Source organism: Macaca mulatta, chromosome 19 (genome assembly GCF_049350105.2).
Source record: "Macaca mulatta isolate MMU2019108-1 chromosome 19, T2T-MMU8v2.0, whole genome shotgun sequence".
Taxonomy (NCBI): domain Eukaryota; kingdom Metazoa; phylum Chordata; class Mammalia; order Primates; family Cercopithecidae; genus Macaca; species Macaca mulatta.
In genome coordinates, this window is record NC_133424.1 from 10821349 (window position 1) to 10847164 (window position 25816).

At 52.7% G+C, this 25816-nt stretch overlaps 3 protein-coding genes across 12 annotated transcripts in view; 1 reads left to right on the forward strand and 2 right to left on the reverse strand.

Moving 5' to 3' along the window:
- Positions 1 to 197: 197 nt before the first annotated feature.
- P2RY11 (purinergic receptor P2Y11) lies at positions 198 to 3795 on the forward strand. The gene is given in 2 exon segments (NM_001204430.1): positions 198 to 422; positions 2278 to 3795. Coding segments are annotated over 2 exon segments (1125 nt in total). The 5' UTR covers positions 198 to 403; the 3' UTR covers positions 3384 to 3795.
- EIF3G (eukaryotic translation initiation factor 3 subunit G) lies at positions 3607 to 8471 on the reverse strand. The gene is given in 11 exon segments (NM_001266735.1): positions 3607 to 3775; positions 4151 to 4257; positions 4358 to 4494; positions 4623 to 4730; positions 5465 to 5654; positions 5747 to 5851; positions 7284 to 7343; positions 7454 to 7542; positions 7651 to 7734; positions 8226 to 8272; positions 8412 to 8471. Coding segments are annotated over 11 exon segments (963 nt in total). The 5' UTR covers positions 8432 to 8471; the 3' UTR covers positions 3607 to 3759.
- Positions 8472 to 23233: 14762 nt separating this feature from the next.
- The window catches only part of DNMT1 (DNA methyltransferase 1), a 62426-nt gene continuing 59843 nt past the window's right edge, over positions 23234 to 25816 (reverse strand). For 9 of the 10 annotated variants that reach the window (XM_077977275.1, XM_077977274.1, XM_015122838.3 and 6 more), the window contains 3 exons: positions 25595 to 25711; positions 24081 to 24171; positions 23234 to 23589 (listed from right to left, as the gene is read on the reverse strand). In XM_077977275.1, the coding sequence (XP_077833401.1) occupies positions 23555 to 23589; positions 24081 to 24171; positions 25595 to 25711 (243 nt within the window). In that variant the 3' untranslated portion in view covers positions 23234 to 23554. Of the gene's footprint in view, positions 23590 to 24080; positions 24197 to 25548; positions 25712 to 25816 lie in introns of all 10 variants that reach the window. The other variant, XM_077977271.1, reaches the window with a different exon arrangement.

Consider the following 25816-nt stretch of genomic DNA (forward strand, 5'->3'; position numbering starts at 1 on the left):
TGGGGGATCCTGGAGCTCTGCAAAGCAACCCAGAGTCGCCTGGGCAGGTGACCCCGGGAGTCCCTCCCACCTGGTTTCTTCCTGGAAGCTGGGTCTCTCCCCTACCCTGCATGGGGTTGGTTTCATTGGTGGCAGTGGTGGTCATGAGGCTCCTCCCCACAGTCCCACCAAGAGCCCTGCAAGCAGACAGGTCACGCTTTCAGCAGATGAGCTTGAACCTCAAGAGGGCTGTGCACAATGAGGAAGGAAACGTGGGTGGAAAGGCACCCTGGCCTGCTCTGCTGGCTGGGCCAGGAACTGGGGGTGGGGCTGGGGCAGGGGCAGGGCCCGCTAAGCCACCAGTGACTGGGGGAGGAGCTGCGGAACTGGGTGGCAGACACAGGCTGAGGCTCGGCACGGGAGCATGGCAGCCAACGTCTCAGGTAAGGAGAAGGCATGTTGGCTTTCTCTGGGGGTCTGTGGTTAGCCCTGCAGATTGTCAGGAGGTGGGGGCGGTGGGGCATGGGTATTGGTAAAACCTAGGTCTGGGGGGGGGGCACAGTGGCTCACGCCTGTAATCCCAGCACTTTGGGAGGTTGAGGCGGGCAGAACATGAGGTCAGGAGTTTGAGAACACCCTGACCAGCCAGAAACCCCATTGCTACTAAAAATATAAAATTAGCCGGACCTGGTGGCACGTGCTTGTAATCCCAGCTACTCGGGAGGCTGAGACAGGAGAATCACTTAAACGCGGGAGGCGGAGGTTGCCCTCCAGCTTGGGCAACGAGCAAAACTCTGTCTCAAACCTGGTGGTGTGAGCCTGAGATTCCAGCTACTGGTGAGGCTGAGGCAGGAGGATCACGACCCCAGGAGGTCCGAGACTGCACTGAGCTGTGATTGCTCCTCAGCCTCGGTGACAGTGAAATCCTGTCTCCAAAAAAAGCCAGTCTAGACGACACTTCCTCCCTGAGCAGGCTGGCGTTGGGAGTCCTCCGGAGGAGCCTGCCCCGGCCTGCGGTGGCAGGAGTGGGGTGTACAAGGAGTGAGTGCCCCTGTGCTGCTGGGCCCTGGGCACTGCGGTGAGCACTGGCGCCAGTGGTGTGTAAGCAGGCCCCCCCATTCTCCCGAAAGGGAGATTTTTCTCACTGTCATCAGGTGAGGCACAGGGTATGGGGGAAAATACCGCAGGGAAGGGAGAGTGGAGGGCACATAGTGGTTAGAGTGGCCTTGGGCCCTCTCACAGGCAAGACCACAGACGTGGGGAAAGGAGCCTCAAGAAAGTCTGGGTGAGGCCAGGTGCGGTGGCTCATGCCTGTAATCCCAGCACTTTCGGAGGCTGAGGCGGGCAGATCTGAGGTCAGGAGTTCGAGACCTCCTGGCCAACATGGGGAAACCCGATCTCTACTAAAAATACAACATTTAAAATTAAACCAGGCGTGGTGGTGGTTGCCTGTAGTCCCAGCTACTCAGGAGGCTGAGGCAGGAGAATCACTTGAACCAGGGAGGCAGAGGTTGCAGTGAGCTGAGATCGCATCATTGCACTCCAGCCTGGGTGATGAGAGCGAGACTCTTGTCTCAAAAAAAAAGAAAAAGAATGTCTGGGTATGAAGGTCCCAAGGCACAAGCCTGCAAAAGCAGCCGGGAAGCCAGGGTGGGCTGGCGCGAGGGAGTGAGTCGTGGAGCACAGAGGGTGGCACTGGGGGGTATGGCGGGCGGGAGTGCTCTTGTGGGACCTTGTGGGGTGAGTCTGGCTTTTTGGCGGCAACTCTGTGGCCAAGTGTGAGCACCTGGAAGCCAAAGGATGGGGACAGAACTCTGGTGCTCGCAGGTGCCCTCTGGTGGCCACAGGGAGAAGAGGCTGTGGGCGGCGGCTAGTGCTGAGGTCGGGGCAGGATGCCAGGGCTGGACCCCACCCCGGTGGGGCCTCAGACGGCACAGGTTTGAAGCGGAGCCAGCAGGCCTTGCCGGGGCTGGACTTTGAGGCGGCGGCCTCTAGTGAGGCCAGGGACTCCCACAGGCAGGTGTGGTGCGGGAGCAGGGTGGCCACTGCCCATGTTACCGGTGGACCCTGAGCTCCAAGACTGCCTGGCCTGCCTCAGCTGGTTCCTCGGGGCCCAATGCAGAACCCCGGCTCTGAGCCCAGACCTGTCCATATAAAGGAGTGGAGCCCGGTCTCCTTCCAGGGAGGGGAAAGAACTTGTGTCAAGGAATCCATGCCATGGCAGACGTGGGCTCGGGGGGCAGCAGGAGCTGCCATGTGGGAGAATAAGGCTCAGCTGGTGACACCTTCTGCCCACAGATGCCAAGTCCTGCCCTGCCAACTTCTCGGCAGCTGCCGACCACATCCTCAGTGGGTTCCAGGAAGACTTCCTGTGGCCCATACTGGTGGTTCAGTTCCTGGTGGCCTTGGCCAGCAATGGCCTGGCCTTGTACCGCTTCAGCACCCGGGAGCAGCGCCCGTGGTACCCCGCCGTGGTCTTCTCAGTCCAGCTGGCAGTCAGTGACCTGCTCTGCGCCCTGACGCTGCCCCCGCTGGCCGCCTACCTCTATCCCCCCAAGCACTGGCGCTATGGGGAGGCCGCATGCCGCCTGGAGCGCTTCCTCTTCACCTGCAACCTGCTGGGCAGCGTCATCTTCATCACCTGCATCAGCCTCAACCGCTACCTGGGCATCGTGCACCCCTTCTTCACCCGCAGCCACCTGCGGCCCAAGCACGCCTGGGCCGTGAGCGCCGCCGGCTGGGTCCTGGCCGCCCTGCTGGCCATGCCCACACTCAGCTTCTCCCACCTGAAGAGGCCACAGCAGGGGGTGGGCAACTGCATCGTGGCCAGGCCCGAGGCCTGCATCAAGTGTCTGGGGACAGCAGGTCACAGGCTGGAGGCCTACAGAGCATACAGCCTGGTGCTGGCGGGGCTGGGCTGCGGCCTGCCGCTGCTGCTCACGCTGGCAGCCTATGGCGCCCTCGGGCGGGCTGTGCTACGCAGCCCGAGCATGACTGTGGCCGAGAAGCTGCGTGTGGCAGCGCTGGTGGCCAGTGGCGTGGCCCTCTACGCCAGCTCCTACGTGCCCTACCACGTCATGCGTGTGCTCAACGTGGATGCTCGGCGGCGCTGGAGCACCCGCTGCCCGAGCTTTGCAGACGTGGCCCAGGCCACAGCAGCCCTGGAGCTGGGACCCTACGTGGGCTACCAGGTGATGCGGGGCCTCATGCCCCTGGCCTTCTGTGTCCACCCGCTGCTCTACATGGCCGCGGTGCCCAGCCTGGGTTGCTGCTGCCGACACTGCCCTGGCTACAAGGACAGCTGGAACCCAGAGGACGCCAAGAACACTGGCCAAGCCCTGCCCCTCAATGCCACAGCTGCCTCTAAACCGTCGGAGCCCCAGTCCCATGAGCTGAGCCCGTGACGTAGCCTAGCTGAAGCCGCCGCCTCACCCCAGGTGTTGCTGGAGAACCCTGAGGACAGGACCCCAGCCCCAACATGCCCCTTCCCCCAAAAGGCAACACCTGTGGTTGCAGCCAGCTCAGGCCCAGCTGCAGCCCAGGCAGGAGCAGTTGCCTTTCCCACCCAACAGCGCTGGCCACAGGGCTCCCTGCAGCGTCAGGGACCAAACCATGCCCAGGAGAGGGGAGGCGCTGGTCCCCGTCATAGGACTGGAGACACGAGAACAAACAGGACCGGGTAGAGAGAGTGGAGCTTTTTTATTGCCCTTGGAGCCCGCTCTCTCAGAGGCTGCCTTCTGTCGCCGAGGGTCCTGGGCCGAGCACGCGGTGGCAGCTGGCTTAGTTGGTGGACGGCCTGGGGTAGGGGAGGGTGGCAGGGTATGAGACCTCCAGGGGCGCCCCAAGACCCCAGACACCCAAATGGTGCCTTGTGGCGGGCTAGGGGCAGAGAAGGACGGGGCAATGGGAGGACAAAGCGGGCACTGAGCCAGATGGCCAGCCTCAAGGCCTGGCAGGACTGGCAGGGACCCCAGGCACAAGAGCTGCCACCCCTCTGCCCCTCTGCCAGGTTTTGGAGAAAAACAATAAAGGACTGTCCCCTCAAAACCAGCTGGGGGACTGTTTAATTGGCACACGGCCACTGGTTGGCCCAAGGTTCCGTGGAGGTGCTGGGACGAGGTGGGGAGCAGGGGCTGGGGTGGGGAGGGGTGGGGCGGGGGTGGAGTCTTACTTGGCCCACTCGACATTGAGAATGAGGTGGTCGTAGCCGAAGCCAGACACCCCGGCGATGGCGCGCGCGGCATCCTCACGGCGGTGGAAGCTGATGAAGGCGAAGCCCTGTGCAGGGGCGGGGTGGGGTTAGGGGCACAAACTAGGACAGGCGACCCCAGGACAGGTGACCCTCACACAGCCCCGTCGCACCCGCCTGCCTGCCCACCTTGGACTGGCCGGTGGTCTTGTCCTTAGCCAGGTAGATGCGGGAAATGGAGCCGAAAGGCCGGAAGAGCTCCTGCAGGTCGGTCTCACGTGTGTCCTCTGACAAGTTGGTGACACGGATGGTGGCGTTGTCGTCGGCTGTGTGGGAGAGGGGAGGTGGCTGTGAGGGGGAGGCCCCTGCCCGGCCCTTGTGTGCACGCTTTGGGGATAATTACGAGGTGCCGGGAGATGCCCACCCACCAGCCTGGCATCAGGGTGCCCCTCACCTCTGCGGTTGGGCTGCATGGACTCCCCGCGGCGGCTGGCCCCGTCGCGCAGGCTTGGTGGCACGTACTTCCCTGTCTTGTTCTGCGTGGCCTGCACCGGCTCCAGCTCTGGGGACCAAAAGACAGTCAACTGAGTTCAACCTCACCCTGGCGCAGGAACAGGGACACAGCCGCCCCAGGAGGCTCAGGCTTCAGTGCTGACCCAGCGCAGGCACCGTGTGCCAAGCCACAGGCAGCCAGTTGGCCACGAGGACACCAAGGTGACACCTAGGAAGCTGACACCATTTGAGCTCCTGGCCGGTGACAATGGCGGAGGAAGAGGGAGCCCTGACCCCACCCCAGAGAGGGTGGGTTGGGGGGGTGGCGACGGGAATGGCAGCCTCACATCCACAGCGACAGCAGGCATGGGACACACGACAGGAACAGTGCCCAGGTTTCCCTCGCATGGTAGGCGACAAATGCACATCTCCACTCTCACACTCACCACCAGCAATCCCACCAAAAGATTCAGACGGCACAGCCACAGGCGTGCAACGGAGACACTACACACACAGTGTGTACACACAAGGGCCGACAGCAGCTCCCATCAGGACAGTCATAGGGCCACCAGCAGAGTCACAGCTGCCAAGTCACACATATACGAGAGACGCCGGTCTCCCAACCACAGGAGGTACAGCCAATTAGGAAGGCACAGACGCCCTGAGAAGAGTCGGGCGCCATCAACCCTGCCACGCTGTCGTGTGGGAGATGACAGCACAAAGGCAGCACTGGGGACAGAACCCGCGCACTGACAGCAGGACCCCCCGCCCCCGCCATGGCAGCCAGCATCCCCAGCCCCGCACCTCCCGGCAGCTTCTCCTTCTCGCCGGTAGACAGGCCCAGCTGCTCGGCCAGCTCCTTCTGCATGGGACCCAGCGTGTCCTTGTAGGGGCAGCGGGTGGTCCAGTGGTCGCCCTTGCAGATGCGGCAAGACACGATCTTCTGGCCCTTGAGTTTGTTCATGGGGTCCTCCTCCTCCTGGCAGTTCAGGTCCTGGCAGGGGCGGGTTGTGGGAGCTCAGAGGCGGCTGAGGCACCCCCTGTGCCCCACCCCAGCACGCCAGCCCCCCCGATCGCCCTGCTCACCTCTTTGCTGGTGATGAACGTCATAGAGACGTCATCACTGACGGTGGTGGTGGCCACATTGGGTCCCGGGGGGTCAAACTCCGAGTTCCCGAACTTCTTCCAGTTCTGGGCTCAGGGGGGGATGGGGGACAGTTGAGGGCAGGGGCAGGCAGGGTTCCACAGTGGGATACCCTAGACCTACAGCAGCCATCCCCAGAGTACCTGGGCCTCGAACCCCATTTTCATCCTCCTCAACCACTCCCCAAATAGTCCTGGCGACAGTTCCCATTTCCTGAGTACACGCCAGGCCCAAGCTCCAGGTGACAGCTGTACAGCCTGGGGCCTGTGCAGGCTGGCGGACCAGCTCCCACCAGGGCGTGATACTCAGGGATGTGCAGGGGTCTACCCAGACCTCCTGGCCCTTGAGCTAGACAACCTGAGCCTCAGCTTCCTCCCTTCCTCCCTTATCAAACGGGAACCACAAAAGCTTCCTGCCTCCCTGGGCTCCTAAGGAGACTGAATCAGAGAGACACTCCCTGCAAGGCGTTTGCCATGGGGTATGTTACAATTAAGTGCACAGCAAGCTGTTCTAAGTGTATTTATTGCTAATGCTTCTAACTGCTGCGACCACCTCCTGCCTCTGTTCCTCCAGGCTGACAGGCCAAGAGGAACAAGAATCTAACCCCGGCTGGGCCCGGTGGCTCCCTCCTGTAATCCCAGCAATTTGAGAGGCAAAGGTGGGAGGATCTCTTAAGCCCAGGAGCTAGAGACCAGCCTGGGCAACATAGTGAAACCCCATCTCTACAAATAATTAAAATTAGCCGGGTGTGGCAGTGCACACCTGTAATCCCAGGTTGGCTTGAGCCTGGGAGTTCAAGGCTGCAGTAAGCTATGATCGTGCCACTGCACTCCAACCTGGGCAACAGAACTGGACCCTGTGTCTTTAAAAAAATTAAAAGAATCTAACTTTCACTCGATATTTATAATGGAATTTATTTGACATTTATTAATATAATTTGATATCTATCATCAAACTTTTATTAGATATTTATCATTTAATCGCTATTTATCATCGACTCCTATGCCCTGGACTTTCCAGAGTCCCAAGAGAGTGTAAGCACTCCAGGCCTCAGTTCAGCTTCAACAAAATAGGTACAAAGAGTTAAGCCCGGCTGGGTGCGATGGCTCACGGCTGTAATCCCAACACTTTGGGAGGCCGAGGCAGGTGGATAACGTGAGGTCAGGAGTTCGAGACGAGCCTGGCCAACATGGCAAAACCCCGTCTCTACTAAAAGTACAAAAATCAGCTGGGCGTGGTGGCGCATGCCTGTAATCCCAGCTACTCAGGAGGCTGAGGCAGGAGAATCACTTGAACCCAGGAGGCGGAGGTTGCAGTGAGTCGAGATCGTGCCACTGCACTACAGCCTGGGGGACAGAGCGACACTCTGTCTCAAAAAAAAAAAAAAAAAAAAGAGTTAAGCCCCATCTCTTAACAAAAAGGTCCCGGAGCACGGTTTCCCAATTCCTCTGGGTTAGCCCTGGGGAAGGAGCGCCTCACCTTCCTCCTTGCAACAGCCTTTGAAGCCTTCCGGGTCTCAATCCTGAAGGTGCGGACAATCTGAGGATGGCAGGGGAGAAGGGTCAGGCTTCTGGGACTAGGGGATCTCCTTTACCAACCCCCTCAGCACACCCCGCCGCCTTCTGGTCTAAGGGACCCCCTACCCTCACCTTGAACTTCTTGCCATCCTCATCTATCTTGTACTCTGTCACTGTCTTTATGTTTCCGTTGATGACTTCCTTGGGAGGTGGCAGTGGAGCTGGGAGAAGGGGAAAAACAGAAGGACTGAGTCCTGGGTCATGGGGATCAGGAGCGGCAGGGCTGGAGGGAGAGGCAACCCGGACACGGAGTGGCAGTCCTCACTCACCTCCCGGCAGTAGCTCTGGCTCTGGGCTGGTGTCGCCAGTGGCCAGAGGGATCCCCTTGAGGAGCTCGCTGGTGACACATTTGTCTGCAAGAGGCAGCGTGGGGAGGAGGGGTCAGGTCCAGGGCAGGAGCTCCCCAGCTGCGATGGAAGGGCCTTTGGGATGATGCCTACAGCAAGAGCTGAGAAAGGCAGGCCAAGGGCAGAGGGCTGACCAGGCAGCGCACTGGGATAGCCCTGTGGGGACTTGGAGTGGCAAAGATGGGGGATCCCTCGTAGGAAGGTGGGTGCCAGGCCATGAAGCCAACCAGGCGCCAGTAGACAAACAGGAGACGGGAGATTACAACTTCCTCCCTGGAGTAAGGCAACAGCTGGGAGGACTTCGGCAGTAACATGGGAGGAACAGGGACCCGCCCGGGAACACCTGGAGTTGGCAACAGGCAGGTCCCAAGGAGGATGGCGCGGGGCAGGGGCTGGTCGTGACGGGGGACACGGTGCCAGACTGCGAGATGGAAGCAGGCGTCAGTCGCCCGGCTCGGGCCTGGCCGCGATTACCCCGGGCGACCGGGTACACTTACCGTCCTCCCCCTCCTCCTCCACCTGGTCAGCCCAACTGGGCTTCGAACTGCGGAAACAAATGTGTGGGAAGCGAAGATTAAGTCAGCAAGGCCCGGTCCCCGCAGCCTCGGCACACCCAGGCCCCATAATACTGCCCAGAGCACCCCAACCGCTTCCCATGCCCCCCTCCGCGATCCCGGACTCACTCAAAGTCTCCAGTAGGCATCGCAAAAAGTATTCTCCACGCAGCCCAAGCCTGGCCAGAGAGCGGAAGTGGGTGGAAAACGAGACTTCCGGTGTCGCCGTCGCCGCTAGAGAGGCCCAGCCGCGGCACCCACAACGACACCTGCGGACGGAGGTGGAGGCGCACGCGGCTGTGTGTGCTGCTGAACGCTGCTGGTACCAGAGCAGGGCTGGCGGGGCAGAGGCTGATTTCAGTGCTGGTCCTATTAACCTTTAAAATTAAAATAGGCGGGGCGCGGTGGCTCAAGCCTGTAATCCCCTCACTTTGGGAGATCGAGGCGGGCGGATCACCTGAGGTAAGGAGTTCGAGACCAGCTTGGCCAGCGTGGCGAAACCCCGTCACTACTAAAAATACAAAAATTAGCTGGGCGTGGTAGTGCGCGTCTGTAGTCCTAGCTACAGATTGGAGGCTGAGGCAGGAGAATCGCTTGAACCCGGGAGGTGGAGGTTGCAGTGAGCTGAGATTGCGCCACTGCACTCCACCCTGGCGACAGAGCGAGACACCGTCTCAAAAAACAAAACAAAACAAAAAAAAACCCACACACACAAAAAACCAAAATTAGCCAGGCGTGGTGGCGGGCGCCTATAATCCCAGGGACTCGGGAGGCTGAGGCGGGAGAATCGCTTGAACCCACGAGGCGGAGGCTGCAGTGAGCCGAAATCACACCACTGCAGTCTAGCCTGGGCTGCAGAGTGAGACTCTGTCTGAGAAAAAGAAGTAAAATTAAAATAAATAATAATAATCATAACAAGGCTCACTTATTGAGTGCTTGTTGTATATGAAGCACGGTGAGGAGGATATTACTTCCATTTTACAGCTGAGGAAACTGAGGCTCAGACTGGGTCCGGTGGCGCATGCCTGTAATCCTGCACTTTGGGAGACTGAGGTGTGGGGATCGCTTGAGGCCAGGAGTTTGAGACCAGCCTGGGCAGCATAGTGAGAACCCCTGTCTCTAAAATAGAAAAAAAAAAGAAAAAAGAAACCAAAGCTCAGGGAAAACAATCCTTTTGCTTAAACTGTTCCTTATCTTCTTTCCCGATCTCAATGATTCAGATGCCAAGTCGCCCCCCTCCCCAGCCACTCCCTCTTCTTTTCTTTGTAGCCTTCTTGGCTTTCCGGTATAATTTTGTGCATTTACTTGTTTATGGCTCAGCTGCTTGCTCTAAGCACAACCGTCCTCAGTTGGAGTGATTCATGATGACTCCCCAGGGGAAAAAACTGCTTTTCAGGGAGGAAAAAAATCTTAGCTATTGTGGTCTTCTAAAGCCAGCTCTATCAGCCATCTTATTCCTAAGTATTTAGTTTCTGCCTTTAGGGAGATATTAAATGTAATTAAATTGAAATTAATTTAGTTGATGTAAATTCAATTTTAGAATAATTCGGGTTTTCTCCTAAGGAGGGTGATATGAACAAAAAAAGTTTGACAATGCCGGATGCAGTGGCTTACACGTGTAATCCCAGCACTTTGAGAGGCCGAGGCGGGCAGATCTCTTGAGGTCAGGAGTTCAAGACCAGCCTGGGCAACATGGCGAAACCCGTCTTTACTAAAAATACAAAAATTAGTTGGGTGTTGTGGCCCGCGCCTGTAATCCCAGCACTTTGGGAGACTGAGGCAGAAGGATCACTTGAGCCCCGGAGTTCGACCAGCCTGGGCAACACATAGCGAGACCCCCATCTCTAAAACACATTTTTTTTGGGGGGGGGATGCAGTCTCACTCTGTCGCCCAGTCTGGAGTGCAGTGGCGCAATCTTGGATCACTGCAACCTCTGCCTCCCGGGTTCTAGAGATTCTCCTGCCTTAGCCTCCCGAATAGCTGGGATTACAGACTACGGCCACCAGGTCGTGCTAATTTTTGTATTTTTAGTAGAGATAGTAGAGACAGGGGCCCGCCTCGGCCTCCCAAGGTGCTGGGATTACAGTTGTGAGACTGGCCCCTAAAAAAAAAAAAAAAAAAAAAAAGAAAACAACAACTTTAAAAAAATTAGCTGGGCATAATTCTGTGTGCCTGTAGTCCCAGATACTCAGGAGGCTGAGGTGGGAGAATAGCTTCAGTCCAGGAGGTTGAGCCATGATCACACCACTGCACTTCAGCCTAGGCAACAGAGCGAGACTCTGTCTCGAAAACACAGACACAGACACACACACACACACACACAGACACACACATGCAACAAACAAAACAAAACAAAACTTGTAAGGGAGAATGGCCTGATAAAAATAAAGAAGACAGGAAAAACAAAGTTTATGCTGTTTATCCTCTGAGGTGTGAGTGAGGAGGCCACTCAAGGGTTTAGAATATCACCAGCTTTTCTTGTGGAAAAAATTATTCTAGAAGCCTGTAGAGACCCAAGTGGAAGGGAAAACATTAGCTGGAGGCAGGAGAGAGAGGTACACCGCTGCGGTTTGCGGCGGTTTTTCAGGAGGGTGTCCCGGCTATGTATACTGGTGAAAATATGAAGCTGGTCCAAAGGGCTGATAAACATTTGTACAAGCTTACTCAAATGTACTCTGAGCAACACAAAATCCAAACAACCTAGCAGATTGGGCAAAGCTTTAAAAATTTGATATCACCCAGTGGTAGTAAAGATGTTGTAGGGAAACAGGCCAGGCGCGGTGGCTCACGCCTGTAATCCCAGCACTTGGGGAGGCTGAGGTGGGTGGATCACCTGAGGTCAGGAGTTTGAGACCAGCCTGGAAAGCATGGTGAAACCTCATCTATACTAAAAATACAAAAATTCACTGGGCATGGTGGTGGCGGGCGCCTGTGATCCCAACTACTTGGGAGACTGAGTCAGAAGGATCACTTGAACCTGGGAGACAGAGGTTGCAGTAAGCCAAGATTGCCCCACTGCACTCCAGCCTGGGTGACAGAGCAAGCCTCTGTCTCAAAAAAAGAAAAAAACAAGCACGTATGAATTTTCCTTTGAACCAGCTAATAATTCCTGCTGCGAATAAACTTGTAAATATATGCAAAGATGTAAGTAAAATGTCTGCAGTATTGTTTATGATAGCAAAAACTGGAAACACTCATCCACCATCCATAGGGACTAGTTACATAGATGAAGTTATGCTATACTGTAATCTATAAATTGCTATTTGATCTTTAAGGAGGTAGATACATTTGTGCTCATGTTAAAAACAAACTTCAGGATAAAAAGGGGAAGCAAAGATGGCGCGCAGTGGCTCACTCCTGTAATCCCAGCACTTTGGGAGGCCGAGGCGGGTGGATCACCGGAGGTCAGGAGTTCAAGACCAGCCCCTGGCCAACATGGTGAGATGCCGTTTCTACTAAAAATACAAAATATATATATATATATATATCTGGCCGTGGTGGTGGGCGCCTGTAATCCCAGCTACTCGGGAGGCTAAGGCAGGAGAATCACCATTGCACTCCAGCCTGGGCGACACAGCGAGACTTCATCTCAAAAAAAAAAAAAGAGGAAGCAATATATAAAATGGCATATATTGTAGGAACCAATTTGTGTACATCTTTAATAGCACATAGATATGCAGATATATGCAAATCATTTCCTGGAAAGAAAGAATCAGAACCTGTTAATGAGGAATGCTTTGGAAAGAAGGCACCAAGAAAGGAAAGATTATTTTTGGACATGAATTAATATATAATATGCATTTATGTAATATATGTGAGATGTAACATATAAATATATTTCTTGGCTGGGCACTGTGGCTCATGCACTATAATCCCAGCACTTTGGGAGGCCAAGGCAGAAGAGTTTCTTGAGCCCAGGAGTTCAAGACCAGACGAGGCAACGTCATTGAGACCCCATCACTACACACAAAAAATTGCTGGGTGTGGTAATGTACGCCTGTAGTCCCAGCTACCTGGGAGGCTGAGGTGGGAGGATTGCCTGAGCCCCGGAGGTAAGGCTGCAGTGAGCTATGATTGTACCATTACACTCTGGCCTGGGCGACAGAGCAAAAACCCTGTCTCTGAAAAAGAAAGAGGCTGGGCACAGTGGCTCACGTCTGTAATCCCAGCACTTTGGGAGGCCAAGGCGGGCAGATGCCCTGAGGTCAGGAGTTCAAGACTAGCCTGGCAAACATGGTGAAAACCCATCTCTATTAAAAATACAAAAATTAGCTGAGCATGATGGCATGTGTCTGTAATCCCAGCTACTCAGGAGGCTGAGGCAGGAGAATCCCTGGAGCCCAGGAGGTGGAGGCTGCAATGAACAAAGTGCTGGGATTAGGCAGGTGTGAGCCACGATGCCCGGCCACATCAAGGTTTGGGTGCAAGAGTACATCTGGTTATAGATTACAGAAGCGTAATACCCTAACCCAATTAGATGTTATTTTATATGTAGGAAAAGGCTTAGGCCAGGTCCTTTTTTTTTTTTTTTTTCCTGAGATGGAGTCTTGCTGTCACCCAGGCTGGAGTGCAGTGGCGCAATCTTAGCTCACTGCAACCTCTGCCTCCGGGGTTCAAGCAATTCTCCCCCTCAGCCTCCCGAGTAGCTGGGATTACAGTCATGCACCACCATGCCCAGCTAATTTTGTGTTTTTAGTAGAGACGGGGTTTCTCCATATTGGTCAGGCTGGTCTCGAACTCCTGACTTCAGGTGATCCACCCGCCTCGGCCTCCCAAAGTGCTGGGATTACAGGCGTGAGCCACCGCACCTGGCACACCTTTTTTTTTTTTTTTTTTTTTTTTTTTTTTTTTTTTTTGGGACAGGGTCTTGCTCTATCACCCAGGCTGGAGTGCAGTGGCGCGATCACAGCTCGCTGCAGCCTCAACCTCCCCAGGCTAAGGTGATACTCTTGCCCTAGTCTCCCAAAATGCTGGGATCACAGGCATGAGCCACTGTGCCCAGACTCACTTAAGGAATACAGTGACTCGGGCAACGAGACATGGGGTGCCCTGTGCTCTATACTGTTTTGTCTTCAAAGCCTCATTCTGTAGAGCTGTGCAGACATGTCCCAGAGTCAGGGGCTTTGTGAAATTATGCCAGAAAACAGAAATGAGCAAACCCAGCTTAACATTAGTTACTTTCTCTCATATTGCCACGACGAAATACCACAGACTGGGGGGCTTAAACAGCACATATTTATTTTCTCAATTCTGGAGGCTGGAAGTCCAAGATCACAGTGTCAGCAGGGTTGGTTTCTTCTGAGGTGGTGGCACCTTCTCCGTCTGTCCTCACATGGCCTCCTCTGTGTGTATCTATGTCCCAATCTCTTCTTCTAAGGACATCAGTCTTATTGCATTAGGGCCCACCCTAATGACCTCATTTAAACTTAATTCTTTTTTTTTTTTTTAATTATTTTTTTAAGGTGAAGTCTTACTCTGTAGCCCAGGCTGGAGTGCAGTGGTGCAATCTCAGCTAATGGCAACCTCCACCTCCTGGGTTCCAGTGATTCTCCTGCCTCAGCCTCCCGAGTAGCTGGGACTACAGGCATGTGCCACCACACCCGGCTAATGTTTGTATTTCTAGTAGAGACGGGGTTTCACCAAGTTGGCAAGGCTGGTATTGAACTCCTGACCTCGTGATCTGCCTGCCTCGGCCTCCCAACATGCTGGGATTACAGGCGTGAGCCACCGCACCTGGCCTTAATTTTCTCTCTAAAGGCCCTATTTCTGCTGGGCGCAGTGGATCACGTCTGTAATCCCAGCACATTGGGAGACCCAGACAGGCGGATCCCCTGAGGTCAGGAGTTCGAGACCAGCCTGGCCAACATAGCGAAACCCCATGTCTACTAAAAATACAAAAATTAGCCAGGTGTGGTGGCAGGCATCTGTAATCCCAGCTACTCGGGAGGCTGAGGCATGACAATCCCTTGAACCCGGGAGGCAGAGGTTGCCGTGAACCGATATCGTACCACGTCCTCCAGCCTGGGTGATGGAGAGAGACTCCTTTTTTTTTTTTTTTTTTGGAGACGGAGTTTTGCTCTTGTTGTCCAGGCTGGAGTGCAATGGCATGATCTCGGCTCACCACAACCTCCACCTCCCGGGTTTAAGCTATTCTGCCTCAGCTTCCCTAGTAGCTGGGATTACAGGCATGCTCCACCATGCCCATCTAATTTTGTATTTTTAGTAGAGACGGGGTTTCTCCATGTTGGCCAGGCTAGTCTTGAACTCCAAACTCAGGTGATCTGCCTGCCTTGGCCTCCCAAAGTGCTGGGATTATAGGTGTGAGCCGCCGTGCCCGGCCAAGACTCTTTCTAAAAAGAAATAAAAATAAGCCATGTGCTGTGGCTCACATCTGTAATCCCAGCACTTTGGAAGGCCAAAGTGGGAGGATCACTTGAGGTCAAGAGTTCGAGACAAGCCTGGCCGACATGATGAAACCCCATCTCTACTAAAAATACAAAAATCAGCTGGGTATGGCCAGGCATGGTGGCTCACGCCTGTAATCCCAGCACTTTGGGAGGCCAAGGCAGGTGGATCACCTGAGGTCAGGAGTTCAAGACCAGCCTGACCAACATGGAGAAACCCCATCTCTCCTAAAAATACAAACTTAGATGGGTGTGGTGGCACATGCCTGTAATCCCAGCTACTCAGGAGGCTGAGGCAGGAGAATTGCTTGAACCTGGGCGGTGGAGGTTGTAGTGAGCTGAGATCCTGCCATTGCACTCCAGCCTGGGCAACAAGAAGGTAACTCTGTTTCAAAAAAAAAAAAAATCAGCTGGGTGTGGTGGTGCATGCCTGTTACTCAGGAGGCTGAGGCAGGAGAATCACTTGAACCCAGGAGGCAGAGGTTGCAATGAACCAAGATTGCACCACTGCACTCCAGCGTAGGTGACAGACTCCATCTCAAAAAAAAAAAAAAAAAAAAAAAAAGTAAATAGAAATAAAAAGAAGGAAATACTAAATTGATGGGACATGCAGATGTGGTAACAGTCAAAAAATAGGGGCAGAAAGGAGACATGGCAATGTCCTTACTGTGGTTTTTCTAGGGAAGTAGATGGGCACGTCAGCAGTGCCTTACGTTTATTTCATTAAAATAAAACAGCCTTCCACTATGAACTATGGTATGGTGGTTCCTCAAAAAATTAAAAATAGAACTACCAAATGACCCAGCACTTCCACATCTGCTTTATACTTACAAGAATTGAAATTACTGGAGACCAGCCTGGGCAACACAGCGAGACCCCATCTTTACAAAAAATAATAATACATTAAAAGGAAAAAAAAAAAAAAGAAAAGAAGCCAGGCACGGTGGCTTACACTTGTAATCCCAGCACTTTGGGAGGCTGAGGAGGGAAGATCACTGGAGCCCAGGAGTTTGAAACCAGCCTGGGCAACATGGCAAGAACTCATCTTTACTAAAAATAAAAATAAAAATGAGTTAGGCATAGTGGTACATACCTGTAGTCCCAGCTCCTCCAGAGACTGAGCGGGGATGATCTCTGGAGCAAAGGAGTTCGAGGCTGCAGTGAGCTATGATCGCATCACTGCAGTCCAGTCTGGGTGAAAGAATAAGACCCTGTCTCTCAAAAGACAAGACAATGGCTTCTAATTCTTACACCAAAGTACATCCTCAAGTTGTCTTTGGTGAAGGATTGTATACCTCAGACTGTGACAACTGAAAAAGTGGGATTAAAAACAAGGAAATTCAGGCCAGGTGTGATGGCTCACACCTGTAATCCCAGCACTTTGGGAGGCTGAGGTGGGCGGATCACCTGAGGTCAGGAGTTGGAGACCAGCCTGGCCAACATGGTGAAACCCCTTCTCTACTAAAAATACAAAAATTAGCTGGGCGTGATGGCCTATGTCTGTAATCCCAGCTACTCAGAAGGCTGAGGCAGGAGAATCCCTTGAACCTGAAGGTGGAGGTTTCAGTGAGCAGAGATCGCGCCACTGCACTGGGTGACAGAACAAGACCACATCTCCAAAAAAAAAAAAAAAAAAAAAAGGAATTCAACAAGTTGGTTAGGTTCAAAAACCAATTTACAAAATCACAGCCAATACAAATGGAGCATCTCTCCATAGGCAAAGGACCACAGTTTAGAAAACAAGAAAACATCCCCATTTATATTAGCAATGAAGGGACTAAATACTTAGGAATCCAGTTATGAAGTCTGCAAGATCTGGATGAAAAGCTGTGGACACAAAGGAATTCCTGAACAAACAGGACAAACCCTGTTCTTAGAAAGGAAGGCTTGGCCGGGCTTGGTGGCTCACGCCTGTAATCCCAGCACTTTGGGAGGCCAAGGCGGGCGGATCACGAGGTCAGGAGATCGAGACCATTCTGGCGAGCACGGTGAAACCCTGTCTCTACTAAAAATACAAAAAAATTAGCCGGGCGTGGTGGCGGGTGCCTGTAGTCCCAGCTTCTAGGGAGGCTGAGGCAGGAGAATGGCATGAACCTGGGAGGCGGCGGAGCTTACAGTGAGCGGAGATCGTGCCACCACACTCCAACCTGGGCGACAGAGCGAGATTCCGTCTCAAAAAAAAAAAAAAAAAAAAAAAAAAGGAAGGCTTGTCATTAACATGTCAATTCTTCCAGAAGTCTGCAAAGTTAATGTAATCCCTATAAAACACCTGCTCGATTTTTAGCAGATGTGCCAGTTCTAAAGTTTCAACCCAGTCATTCAACTCCTAGAAAAGTAGACTATATGTGGATACTCATATGTATACAAATCTACGTCCAGCCATCTCTCAGTATTCCCAGGGGATTGGTTCCAGGATCCCATGTGGTACCAAAATCAGAATGTGCTCAAATCCCTGATAGAAAATAGCATAGGCTGGGCGTGGTGGCTCACACCTGTAGTTCCAGCACTTTGGGAGGCCAAGACGGGTGGATCATTTGAGGCCAGGAGTTCAAGACCAGCCTGACCAACATGGCGAAACCCCGTCTCTACTAAAAATACAAAAAAATTAGCCAGGTGTGGTGGCGCATGCCTGTAATCTCAGTTACTTGGGAAGCTGAGGCAGAAGAATCGCTTGACCCCAAGAAGCAGAGGTTGCAGTGAGCTGAAATTGTGCTACTATATTCCAGCCTGGGCGACAGAGTGAGACTCTGTCTCAAATATAAAATAAAATAAAAATAAAATAAAATAAAATAGCATAGTATTTGCATATACACTACACACATTCCCCTGTGTACATTACTTTTTGACAGAGTCTTGCTTTGTCACCCAGGCTAGCGCAATCTCAGCTCAATGTAACCTCCACCTGCTGGGCTCAAGTGATCCTTCCATCGCAGCCTCTGGAGTAGCTGGGACTACAGGTGTGTGCCACCATGCTCAGCACATTTTTGTATTTTTTGTAGAGAGGGTGTTTCGCCATGTTGGCCAGGCTGGTCTTGAACTCCTGGCCTCCAGTGTTCCTCCTGCCTTGGCCTCCCAAAGTGCTGGGATTACAGGCGTGAGCCACTGCACCCAGCCTCTCTTATGTACTTTATATCATCTCTAGATTACTTGTAATACCTGACATAATGTCTACACATTGCTTTCTTCTTATGGATTCCACGTAGCACTTCATGAGCGGCAAATACAAGTTTCGCTTTTTGGAACTTTATGGACTTTTTCTGGATATTTTAAATTCGTGGTTGGTTGAATGGCAGAGGTGGAATCCTTGGATATGGAGGGCTGACCTGCATCACAATTCAATCTACTGCTCTTGAGACTGTAGTTGTTTCCAAACAATATAAAGAAAAAAAGTTCAAATAAAGGCATTCTAAGATATTTATTGTATAACATAGTGAGTATAGTTAATATATTATATTCTTGTCCAGGCGCAGTGGCTAATGCCTATAATCCCAGCATTTGGGGATGCCAAGGCAGGCAGATCGCTTGAGCCCAGGAGTGTGAGACCAGCTTGGGCAACAAAGCGAGACCCCGTCTCTACAAAAAATATAAAAATCAGCTGCCGGGCACGGTAGCTCGTGTCTGTAATCCAAGCACTTTGGAAGGCCGAGGCAGGCAGATCACTTGAGACCAGGAGATCAAGACCAGCCTGGCCAACATGGGGAAACCCCGTCTCTACTAAAAACATAAAAATTAGCCGGGCCTGGTGGCGGGCCTGTAATCCCAGCTACTCGGGAGGCTGAGGCATGAGAATAGCTTGAACCCAGGAGGCAGAGGTTGCAGTGAGCCGAGATCGCACCACTGCACTCCAGCCTGGAGACAGAGTGAGACTGTCTCAAAAATAAAGAAATAAAATAAATAAATAAATAATAATTAGCTGGGTGTGGCGGCACATACCTGTGGTTCCAGCTGCTGCAGAAGCTGAGGTGGGAGGATCACGTGAGGCCAGAGTTTTAGACCACCCTGAGCAACACAGTGAGACCCCATCTCCATAAAAAAATGTAAAACTGGCCGGGCGCGGTGGCTCAAGCCTGTAATCCCAGCACTTTGGGAGGCCGAGACGGGCGGATCACTAGGTCAGGAGATCGAGACCATCCTGGCGAACACGGTGAAACCCCGTCTCTACTAAAAAATACAAAAAACTAGCCGGGCGAGGCGGCGGGCGCCTGTAGTCCCAGCTACTCGGGAGGCTGAGGCAGGAGAATGGCGTAAACCCGGGGGGCGGAGCTTGCAGTGAGCTGAGATCCGGCCACTGCACTCCAGCCTGGGTGACAGAGCCAGACTCCGTCTCAAAAAAAAAAAAAAAAAAAAAAAAAATGTAAAACTTAGCTGGGCATGGTGGCATGCGCCTATAGTTCCAGCTACTCAGGAGGCTGAGGCAGGAGGATCACTTGAGCCCAGGAGATCAAGGCTGCAGTAGAGCATCACTGCACTCCAGCCTGGGCAACAGAGCAAGATCCCGCCTCTAAAATATGTATATATATATATGGACAAAACTGATACACATATTAATGGCATGGATGAATCCCAAAGGCATTTATGCTGAAAGATCCCAAACACAAGAGCTCATGCTGGCCTGAACAGGCAAATGTCATCTATGGAGACAAAACTGGATGGGAGGCTGACCAGGGACCGGGAAGGGGAAGATCAAGTGGGAAGAGGTACGAGGTGACCTGAGGTGACAGAGACATTCTCTATCTCGATAAGGACGTAGTCTACAGTGCTATATTCACTTCTCGAAATTTAAGCTGAACATTTAGGAGTTGCATATTTCATATTCTACCCCAATTTTCAAAAATAGAGGAACAAGCGAGATTCCTAGGTAAGACAACCTTCGAGGTGCGAGACATTTTTTTTTTTTTTTTTGAGACAGTCTCACTTTGTCGCCCAGGCTGGAGTATAGTGGTGTGATCGTGGCTCACTGCAGCCACCGCCTCCCAGGTTCAAGTGATTCTGCCTTAATCTCCCGAGTAGCTGGGATTACAGGCATATTCCACCATGCCTAGTTGATTTTTGTATCTATACTAGAGATGGGGTTTCACCCTATTGGCCAGGGTGGTCTTGAACTCCTGACCTCAGGTGATCCACCTGCCTGGGCCTCCCAAAGTGCTGGAATTACAGGCGTGAGCCACCGCACCTGGCCCAAAGCAGTTTATTTTTGAGACAGGGTCTCGCTGTGTTACCCAGGCTGGAGTGCAATGGCACAATCTCGGTTGCAGTAAGCCGAGATTGCTACTGCAAACTCCACCTCCTGGGCTCAAGCGATTCTCCCGCTTCATTCTCCTGAGTAACTGGGACTACAGGCATGTGCCACCATGTCCCACTAAGTTTTGTAAAGGCAGTCTTAATAGACACTATCATAGGGTGCGGTGGCTCACGCCTGTAATCCCAGCACTTTTAGAGGCCAAGGTGGGTGGATCACCTGAGGTCAGGGGTTCAAGACCAGCCTGGCCAAATGGTGAAACCCCGTCTCTACTAAAATATGAAAATTAGCTGGGCATGGTGGTAGGCGCCTGTAATCTCAGCTACTTGGGAGGCTGAGGCAGGAGAATCACTTGAACCCAGGAGGCGGAGGTTGCAGTGAGCCAAGATCATGCCATTGCATTCCAGCCTGGGCAACAAGACCAAAACTCCATCTCATTAAAAAAAAAAAAAGACACTATTGGCTGGGTATGGTGGCACATACCTGTAATCTAGCACTTTAGGAGGCCAAGTGGGAGGATCGCTTGAGGCCAGGAGTTTGAGACCAGCCTGGGCAATATAGTGAGACTGCATCTCTACAAAAGCAAAAATTAGGCCTGGTGTGGTGGCTCACGCCTGTAATCCTGACACTTTGGGAGGCTGAGGTGGGCTGATCACTTGAGATCACTTGAGGTCATGGGCAACATGGTGAAACCCTGTCTCTACCAAAAATACAAAAATTAGCTGGGCACATGCCTTTAATCCCAGCTACTTGGGAGGCTGGGGCAGGAGGATCCATGAACCTGGGAGGTAGAGGCTGCAGTGAGCTGAGATTGTGCCATTGCACTCCAGCCTGGGCAACAAGAGTGAAACTCCATCTTAAAAAAACAAACAAAAAATTAGCCACATGTGATGATATACTCCTGTAGTCCCAGTTACATGGAAGCAGGGGATCACTTGAACCCAGGAGGTGGAGGTTGCCATGCGCCGAGATCAGGCCACTGCACTCCAGCCTGGGTGACAGACCGAGATCCTGTCTCAAAAAAATAGAAAATAAAAGATCATAGGTACATGGGCAAAATGCATAGTGTGACCTTGTGAGAAAACAAGGATTCGGTTGTCTTGCTCAAGGTGCCTCGGAATCCAGAAAAAGAAAACTCATTATACTCATTATATACTTTAAAATGATTTTTTTAAAGCTCAAAATAGCAGCAGAAAGTATATTAAAAAAAAATCTTGGATGGGGGAACTTTACCATATGTCAGGCTGAGCTGTTGTACTTTGCTGTGTGCATTTGCTATCAGTCTTATTCAAAAAATAAGCTGAGATTCCCATTTTTAGTCCTTACAAAAGTGATTCATGTGTTAAAATGGGAATGTCAGGAATGTGGAAGAAGATAACATGTTTAAGATCTCTTGGTGGAGGGAGGGAAGGCATTTCTAAATAGGCTACAAAGGCCGGGTGTGGTGGCTTATGCTTGTAATGCCAGCACTTTGGGAGGCCAAGGCGGGAGGATCACTTGAGGTCAGGAGTTCGAGACTAGCCTGGCCAACACGGCAAAACCCTGTCTCTACTAAATTAACAAAAATTAGTCGGATGTGGTGGCAGGCGCCTGTAATCCCAGCTACTCAATCCCCGCTACTTGGGAGGCTGAGGAAGGAGGGTTAAATCTGGGAGGTGGAGGTTGCAGTGAGCCGAGATCGTGCCACTGCACTCCAGCCTGGGCGACAGAGTGAGAATCCATCTCAAAAATAAACAGGCTACAAAAAACTAAGAGTGACAAATATAAATAAATTGACTTCCTAAAACTGGGAGGTCTCTGTATGGCACAGACATGAGCCAGGATGACTGAGCAGGGGCAGTCATCCCAAACGCCCGGGGATCTCCCAGCAAAGATGGTCATGTGGCCACCACAGAGAAGGGGTACATCCAGTGGCCACTGGACACACAGAAGTGTTATGTCACTATTAAAAAATGCTGGCCAGGCACGGTGGCTCACACCTACAATCACAGCACTTTGGGAGGCCGAGGCAGGCAGATCACCTGAGGTCGGGAGTTTGAGATCACCCTGACCAACATGGAGAAATCCTATCTCTACCAAAAATATAAAATTAGCTGGGTGTGGTGGCGCACACCTGTAACCCCAGCTACTTGGGAGGCTGAGGCAGGAGAATCATGAACCTGGGAGGCGGAGGTTGCAGTGAGCAGAGATCGTGCCACCGCACTCCAGCCTAGGTAACAAGAACGAAACTGTCTCAAAAAAAAAAAAAAGCTGCCAGGCGCGGTGGCTCATGCCTGTAATCCCAGCACTTTGGGAGGCCGAGGCTGTTGGATCACGAGGTCAGGAGATCGAGACCATCATGGCTAACATGGTGAAACCCCGTCTCTACTGAAAATACAAAAAAATTAGGCGGGCGTGGTGGTGGGCGCCTGTAGTCCCAGCTACTCAGGAGGCTGAGGCAGGAGAATGGCGTGAACCCGGGAGGCGGAGCTTGCAGTGAGCCAAGATCTGGCCACTGTACTCCAGCCTGGGCGACAGAGCGAGACTGTCTCCAAAAAAAAAAAAAAAAAAAAAAAAAAAAGCTAATGGGAGGCTGGGTGCAGTGGGTCACACCTGTAACACAGCACTTTAGGAGGCCCAGGTGGGCGGATCATATCAGGATTTCAAGACCAGCCTGGCCAACATGGTGAAACATCATCTCTACTAAAAGTACAAAAATTAGCTGGGCGTGGTGATGGGCGGCTGCAATCCCAGCTGCTCAGGAGGCTGAGGCAAGACAACTTCTTGAATCCAGGAGGCAGAGGTTACACTGAACCAAGACTGCCCCACTACACTACGGTCTGAGCAACAGAGCAAGACCCTGTCTCAAAAAAAAAAAAAAAAAGAAAAAAGAAAAAAAAACCTTTGAAAAGAAAAAAACCCAACTAAAGAAGGGGTTTTGCTTCGGGATAGGGAGGCCGGAGCTCCAAGGGCAGCTCAGTGGTGACTTCTCTCTCCTTGTTCCACCAGTCGCTGCACAGAGCTCTGCCTCATGGTCACAGGATGGCTGCTCTACTGCCAGGCATCACAACCTACTCCAGACCAAAGAAGGGCTACCAGCCATGGGGAAGGCTAGCCAAGACTTCTGTTAAAAGGCTTTCCTGGAAGCTACACTAGCAAGTTCCATTTGCATGTCATGGGGATCAACTCATGTGACTCAGTTCTGAACAAACAGACACACGGAGTGTCTAGCTTCAAACTCCATGTGGGTCGCCTTCAGTGTGGAGGAGCTTGTTCCTGTCTGGCCTCAGCCAGAAGCCCCGTGCAAATCACGAGTCCCCACCCAGGGTGGTTTATAGGAGAGATTTATTTGAAGAAATATTACAACATATAAAAACTACATAAAGTCTTAATTTCCACTCATACAGTGGTAGATTTGATATAATGCATAATAAAAAACTTTTAAAATCCAGAATGCACAAAGTACTGCACAATTTGATCACTAAATCATTAGTTGATAAGCGAACCTCACACAACAGCTTCATGACAGCCAAGGCCACAAACACCATGTACCACACATGTGAACGGACAGATTGACATGTTAAAAACACAACATCAGTGCATGTTGGGGATTCCTGGTGCCAGAAACAGGGGTGACGGGAGGGCAGAACTAGTCCTTAGCAGCTTCCTCCTCCTTTATTTTAGCTGAAGGGAAATAAAAGGAGAAGTCACTCTGGGGAACACGCACGGTATCACGCTACATGACAGGTGAGGAACAGACATGGACCATCAGGAAATGTTAACGTACTGATGTAACAGCTGACCCAGTAAGCGGCAGAGTGCTAAAGGAACATTCATGGAGACTGAACACTCCTCAAAAGGTCCCAGGGGGTTCTAGACCCAGAGGCTCGAGTGAACAGCTGAGGCAGGTGCCTGCTGAGCCAGACTCACTGAACAGGAGTGAGGGAAATGGCCCCAGGGCCAGCCCAGCAGCCAACCTGACCAAAGGCCTGCTGTGTGCAGCGCGCCTGCTCTAAGCACTCGACACGTGCAACTCAATCCTCACAGCAGCCCCTTCAGAAAGATGGGTGACCCACATGAGGCCCAGAGTCCAGAGCGGTGGCCCGCAGCTGCCCCTGCATGTACCCCCAGAGGGCGCTCAGGCCCCAAAGGAAGCCCAGCCCACCCCACCATACCTGAGGCACTCTCTCGGGCTTTGGCCAACATACAGAGCTTGATCTCCAAGCCAATGGCTTTGGCCAGGGGCGGCGGCACAGCATTGCCCACCTGCGGGAGGGGAGAAGGGCAATGCCTGATGTGGATGGCCAGGCCCGAGGCCCGGGGTCAGGTGTACTGCCGCCCCTGTTCAGACGGAGGACACCCTGGGCATTGCGCCCCTTGGGGAGGGGTTCTGGTCCTGCTCACATGGGCCCAAAGCCCTTCCAGCACAAGGTCCTTGGATCCTCCAACTGGCCCATCGTCCCACCCCACAGCCATAGTTCACTGGGCCTTTGAAGAGCTTCAGAAAGACTTGAGACAAAGACACATGGGGCTGGGCGCGGTGGCTCACGCCTGTAATCCCAGCACTTTGGGAAGCCAAGGCAGGTGGATTAGTTGAGGCCAGGAGTTCAAGACCAGCCTGGCCAACATGGCGAAACCTCGTCTACTAAAAGTACAAAAACTAGCCGGGCATGGTGGCACATGTCTGTAATCCCAGCTACTCGGGAGGCTGAGACAGCAGAATGGCTTGAACCCGGGAGGTGGAGGTTGCAGTGAGCAGAGATGATGTCACTGCACTCCAGCCTGGGTGACAGAGTGAGACTGTCTCAGGAAAAAAAAAAAAAGACAAATGGGCTACCTAGACACGTTTCGCTCCCAGCTAAGAGTGGCTGCTTCCCTGGCCGGCGCAGAGGCGCATGCCTATAATCCCAGCACTTTGGGAGGCCGAGGCAGGCGGATCACCTGAGGTCAAGAGTTCGGGACCAGCCTGGCCAACATGGTGAAACCCCGTCTCTACTAAAAATACAAAAATTAGCCCGGTGTGTTGGCACACAACTGTAATCCCAGCTGCTCGGGAGTCTGAGGCAGGAGAATCACTTGAAACCAGGGCGGTGTAGGTTGTGGTGAGCTGAGATCATGCCACTTCACTCCAGCATGGGCGAAAGAGCAAAGCTTCATCTTATTTAAAAAAAAAAAAAAAAAAAAAAAGGGGGCTGCTTCCTGAGAACCAGATTCGGCGGGAGGGGTGAAACATGGTTTTCACAAGAACCCTGGACACTGGTTTTTAAGCTATGCATGTGCCCTGTGTTGATGAAAATACACTTAACTAAGACTAACTCATAGACTAACTCGTCAAGTCAGCTGACACCTGAGAAGCAGGTAGGAATTAAGGTGCTAGTTCATTTGAACCTACAGCGAGTGAGCGGTCGCCACCGTGGGTTTTAGCCTGCTCCCTTAGTGTGACGGACTGTCCTTCTGGCTCAGTCTCTGACTCAAAGACAAACAGTAAGGAACCAGCGTAGGGATACAACCTGACTCGGATGTCTCAGCCCTGTCCCTCCTGTGGGCCATCGTCCTACTGCGAGTGCTGGGGCTACCCGGCAGCCAACAGGTGTCCTCTCGGAAGTGACTGTGCTGGCCCCAGTCCCACCCAATGACAGGCACAGAAGCCTCCTTCCCGTCCAGACCCAGTGGGCGCTGCCCCACTGACCTGCCGGTGCTTGTCCAGGATGTTGCCGAAGAGCCGGTAGGTGTCGGGGAAGCCCTGGGAGCGGGCGCACTCCCGCACGCTCACCACGCGGTGCTGCTCGGGGTGGAGCACGCGGCCCTGGGGCAAGAGGCGCAGTGGGTGAGGGTAGTAGCACCCAGGCCAGGTCACCGTGGGGGACAGGGAGGGAAATGGCAACCTGGCAGCGTCCGGCCGTGGCCTTGG